This window comes from Stegodyphus dumicola, chromosome 11 (genome assembly GCF_044657685.1).
Source record: "Stegodyphus dumicola isolate Sdum_Otavi_A_Nest chromosome 11, ASM4465768v1".
NCBI lineage: Eukaryota > Metazoa > Arthropoda > Arachnida > Araneae > Eresidae > Stegodyphus > Stegodyphus dumicola.
Window position 1 is genome coordinate 49,839,160 of NC_140778.1, and position 5,880 is coordinate 49,845,039.

General features: G+C 32.7%; 1 protein-coding gene across 2 annotated transcripts; it reads right to left on the reverse strand.

Moving 5' to 3' along the window:
• Positions 1–377: 377 nt before the first annotated feature.
• Positions 378–5,513, reverse strand: LOC146993956 (uncharacterized). Of its 2 annotated transcripts, none has more exons than XM_085826667.1 (2): positions 5,362–5,513; positions 378–4,158 (listed from the first exon to the last, which is right to left on the reverse strand). In XM_085826667.1, exon 2 carries the CDS (start codon positions 2,443–2,445, stop codon positions 1,504–1,506), a length of 942 nt encoding a protein of 313 aa, XP_085682793.1. In that variant the 5' UTR covers positions 2,446–4,158; positions 5,362–5,513; the 3' UTR covers positions 378–1,503. Both variants share the same exon structure in this region, with proteins under 2 accessions (XP_085682793.1, XP_085682794.1).
• Between the last annotated feature and the right edge of the window lie 367 nt (positions 5,514–5,880).

Below are 5,880 nucleotides of genomic sequence, written 5' to 3' on the forward strand. Positions count from 1 at the left end.
ATAAAGACAAAAATCCTTCTTTACTAAAATTTGTGTCTAACCTTCATTTCTGAAAAATTATTTATCAATACTTGAACATCCATTTCAGCTTCAACGCTCAATAGTGATAGATTTATTAACACCCAATCTTGTGTCATAGTGTTTCTTGAATATATTTTTATTATTGAAAATGACCTTAGTGAATCTTTACTTCATGGTAACTCGGCGATTTTTTGGCGACCAATCCTGCGGGTTTGTTTTTCGACGCCATTTTGTTTTAACGAAGCAAAGGCATTTTTTTTTAAATTTTAACTTGGTATCCATGTACACAATGACCTATTTTCACTTCAAAAAAATCAGAGAATTGCACAAACTTGGCATTGCACATTCCCTTCACTTTAACCATGTACACATCAACCTGTCTTCACTTAACAAACACATAAATACTTGTTAAAAAAACAAGTATAAAGTTTCTTCATAATTAGTTAAAATAAAGTTGTATAAAACAAGTTTTGGATCAAAAAGCAAAAATCAGTTAGGAAAAGTGGATATATTTTAGGAGCATTAATATTTACGATCATTGCTGTTTTATTTGCATCTTGGAAAGCTATTTATGTCTCAGAAATTAATGATCTCAGATTTCCTGTCTTTACACTGCTTATAAATTAAGAAGTATCAATTTTTTATCTTAATCAATAATTATTATTATTTTCTTATATAAACAAAGTTGAGAAGTGGAAACATAAGCTGCTTCACTTTTATATCTCTGTTAAAAATTCAAAGTTTTGTAAATGTATATGTAACAAATATTTTCAATAATGCATTAAAACACTTAAAAAATAAATAACAAAATAATTGCCACCATAAAATACTGAAACAAGCATGAATACCAAAGTGATAATTAGATGTCATGCCATAATCGGTTCAAATGATTTGTATTGACACACAATTCACTTTGGAAATAAGAAAGCCCATTTTTGAAAAGATGTTTGGAAACTCATAAGAAATTACCTTCTGCAAATTTACCTTAAAATGGACATAATTCAATGCACATTAGAGCAATTTAGAATATCCAAAGTGAAAATGGAAAAAACAATATTTTCATTTCCATTTACGAAATAACAAGTTGAACATTATTTCAAAATAACATTTACGAAATAACTGTTGACAAGTTAATAATTAATTTATTTTTTATTTTTATCAATACATTAAATTACGTTGTTTGCAATATAGAGCATAAAAAATGACAGCTTTACAATAGTAATATACAATATAAATAATAAAATAGTATAATGGTTTAAGCAGTAGGTTAAATGAAAAGAAATATCCATGAGGAATATGCACACAATGTTTACAACAGAAAGAATATATATTTCACACATTATTGTAGCATACTAACCATGAATACATAATAATAATATGAAAAAAAAAACCCTCAGCAATTCACACAAAGTAGCACATACACCCTTTGCTTTTAATTTAGTTAATTACACTTCTATTAATGTTTCCCCTTTTGTAGTTTTTTCAGATCTGTGTTATATTTACTAATTTTTCTATTTTTTTCACGAGGATGAATGTAAAAAAAAAAAGCAGAGGCAAAGATACAATCTTCTTTTTAACATCATTTGAATGAAGTTCACAGCACAAAAACTGAAACACTGGTAACTGTGATAACACATTTTTCAGATTTTGCAAAATGTTACATATTGGCAAGTGGTGGGAGAAAAAATTATTTGCTTTCTGAAGAAGTTCAGCAATGCATTTTGTCATGCTTTCTGACGGATGTGTCAACCCTCCTTCCGTTATATCCTGATTTTTATATTCCTTAAGGTATAAAAATAGAGTACGCTGCAGCATTGGCTTTGTTCTGTCTGTCAGTGAAATACTGCATATATCACACTCATTAAGATTCAAGGAATATAATACCTTTCTGGATAAATATCCACTCAGATAAGCAACAACATTTTGTGACAAATTATCAAGTCTTTCAAAACATGCATCCTGACAAGGGGAATCAAAATCAATGACAAGAGAGTCATCAAAATCATCATTACTTGTAATTTGTCCTTCTTTCACCTCCTCCTTCTGTACTTCATTTTCCTCAATTGTAGTTGATGGTACTGCAGACAAAATGAAAAACATAAATTTATCCCCATCTGGCTCACAATTTGAAAACTTATTTGTGTTACGGAAAGAATTTACACATGCAATCTTGAAAAGTGAAGAAAATTCATAAGCAGATGGATTTGTGCGATTGCCCCCACTGCCTCGGATACGACTGAAAAAATTTTCAAGACAATCCTGATTGCACCTCTTTGTCATAAAATATTCCCGTTCATGTAACATTTCTTCAGAAAGTTTTAGTATTGCTCTGAGAGTTTGCAACCAGCCTATTCTGCTACGTGGTCCTGAAGCATGCTTTCTTGGACCATCTTGGTTTTGTGCAAGCGGTTGCAAAAAACCCATGATTCAACATATGCTATCATCTCTTTCCAAAAATTAATATGTGTAGAACCTTCTTTCACTGCACAATGGAGCTGTTTTCCTCTTAAAGGATTCTTTCGAGTTCCATTCATGGAGTCAAACAAATTGTCAATCTTTAGAATGAACTCTACTGTTGGAGCAGCACTTGCTTCTATCAGTCCAGACAAAATACACAGGTTCATTCCTGCTGCTACTGTGTGGCTGAACACTTGTGCAGCAAGAGCAACTTTCATGGAGTTTAATCCCATTGTATTTAAGTGTGCATCAGTCATTTTTGGTGCACAGCGGATAAGCAGTGTTTTATCTACTTCATGGAAGTCTCGAATGTATTTGAAAGATACGAATCCTTTACTTGTCTGCAGGTCATACTTCATAAGATTCCTCCTCAAATTTTTAAAAAGATGTGGTGGATCAAGCACACAATAAATAGTCTGTCCATTAAAATCAAAGAATGGTTTAAGAGAATCCACTCCTAAAATTCTAAACAACCTACTATTATTTCCCCCTGGTCACAAACCAGAGCTTTAACTATGGCATTAGCATCCGATAATTTTGTTAAAGCTTCTGTGAGTATTTCTCTCAGTCTTTCTGCATTTATTGCATGGTTGGAGAAGTAAAATCCAAGTGGAAGTTTCTTCTTGCTGGTTAAACTTCTCAGCATTAATACTAGTACATGATTTGCAATTGAATCACTGGGAAAACCACCTAAGTCCTCAAATCCAACTATGCGATCATTTTGTTTATCATGCACTAGACAGGGTTTCAACGACATCTCATCAAAGATCAATGCAAACATTCTTTCGTGATTTTCCTTATTTTGTAAAACTTGTTTTAGTGCTGATATGATGTCTGCACTGATTCCTGTACATGACAATTTTGATGAGACAAAACGTTGAAGAGTTCGTTCAGCTGGAAGTTCAAGGAACTCTTTCAAAACACGATAAGCTGCCCGACTTTTGCTGTAGATGCGGTAGGCGTCGATTTTATCTGAATGCGTAAAACGTCTTCTTTTTGTTTTCTGGGTATTCAATGTTACCTGGCGTTGAATAAAAGAAGATAATTTTTTACTAACTCCTTGACTGGAAAGGGTTTTTTCAAGCTGTAGAAAATTTCTTCTTAGATGACACAAATTTTAATTTCAGCCGTCTTGCCATGTCACGATATTTTTAAACTTTTTTTGACAATTGTGATTTTCTGGGTGTGTATTTTTTCCCAGAATAATGTGACTTCGGTGTGCTACAGCTCACTGGTGTTGAAAATGACTGCTGTGGAATGAGAGACATTAAAGATGCGTTACAAGTTGAAAGTTCAGTGGAGCAGACATTTTGATAAAGATTATTGGGTCCTTGAACATTGGATATTAATTCCTGTTGAAAATCTGACTGATGATGTTCAGAACTTGGCACTGTGATATGATTTATCTCGGGCATTTTATCTCGAACTGAACCATTTGTCACAGAATTTGGCACTGTCATGTGACTTAACTCAGGCACTTTATCTGGAACCAAACCCTTTGTCACTTGGAGTTTTGTAGAACATGGTACTGCATTGTGTACTAAACGATGTTTAGTAGTGATATTAACGAAGCACCAGTCTTCAAAATGTACCATACATAGATAGGCTCTTTTGTGTAGGTCAGAGGCAGGAACACCCACAAGCTTTTCATTCTGCGAAGCCTTGACCCAAGCTTGACATCTAAAACAAAAAAGATGGAAAATAAATAACTATTCATACATAACTGCATTAGTTTAATGTATAATATAAATTGCATTAATTTAGTGTTCTGGAGATAACCCTAATACTGCCCCCTCTCCATGAAGTAATTTTACTTTTTTAAGCATCTATGAAACACCAGCATACTTTTAAATAACAGATATTGAAATATTGATTAATGTGAATTATCCCTCTTCCCTACATTTAAATTGAAGCCTGTATTTCCTGAAAAGATGAAAGCAAAACTAGTGTCTTCATTGAGCAATTTATTATAGGTTTGCCCCCAATCCTCTCCATGAAAATGTCATACGGACTAATAAGATTTTTTTTTCTCATATCAAATAACAAAAATGAATAGAAAAAATAAATTTGACAATATTTTTTTCAATCTAAGGGGACCAACCCAAAACAGCAAATTTCATGGCCCACGGGAATCATCACGTTCACACAGTAAGAGTCATTTACTTTTTATCACTTCACTTGGATAAAACAACTTCATTATTCTATTGATACCCATTCTCCAATTACGTAATCGTTTACCTGTAATTTGGACATCCATATTTTGTTTACTATTGTAAACAGTGCATTTTGCCTACACCTTTATAATTGGTAAACTATTACTAAAAATAGATTTACAAACTAAAAGCATGTTCTTTTATCAATCATTTCACCTTAACAATCAAAGATCATTTTTTTTATTATTATAATTCACGCCAGTAGCTTAGTCTAGCATGCAGTTAATGTAAAAGTACTGTAATGTGTTTTGTTTCAAACATTTCTCTCTTAACATTTTTTGATTATCCAGATCACAAACAAAAGCAATACATTAACAACTTTTAAGTTGCTTCAAAAATAACACCATTACTTTCAACAGGGTTAGGTGGCTATAATGTGCCAAACCTAAAGGAACTGTAATATAAATAACTCTGGATGTGCAATATTGCGGGAAGAAAAGGTCTAAGCTTCACTTTTTTTGTTTCTGAACCGGCAAATAAACGCCAAACAAATAAATGGGCGATTCTGCACTTTAGCCGAATTTTTAAATATCAATTTTTGTTTCCGAGTTTGAAGTACTTTATAAATTTTTCAGCAAAAGTTCAGGATGAGATACAAATAAATTACATTTAACGAAATAATTTTTTATGACAAAAGTGGAAAGAAATCATAAAATAATTTAGTACTAACCTTTGTTCTTCCTTGGGAAATCTGTAGAAATGTATTCCATCACTTTTTGATTCAATCTTTCTATTACAGCCTTTAAATCTGCAGTAGCGATAAGCCATTATGTCAGAAAAATGAAAATAATAATGAAATTGGGTCTGAAAAGATCCGTTTGATAGAAACTGCAAAGAAAAATGTACGTGAGTCAAATCAAAGCAGGAGCTCTTGAAACCAGCATGGGCATTACGTTCAAAAACAACTGTAAATGGGGAGCATGCGCAGTTCAATTAATTGTGTTTCCACAGCGCAACCACCAGGAGCGCTGCGATCGCGAAAAAGCGCAGGTTCGTCCATTGAGCTGACGACGCTTTATTATATATACAGCTTTGGTTTCTCCTGAATGGTAATTCTTGAGCATGCGCTGAAGGGCGAGATGTAACATAAACAGAACTTTGGCCTGCGCTTGTAAACGATATTATATGAAAGTGTATTCGTTTATGTAATTGCATAATTTTACTGTTTCTGTAATAAGAAAACTTCATT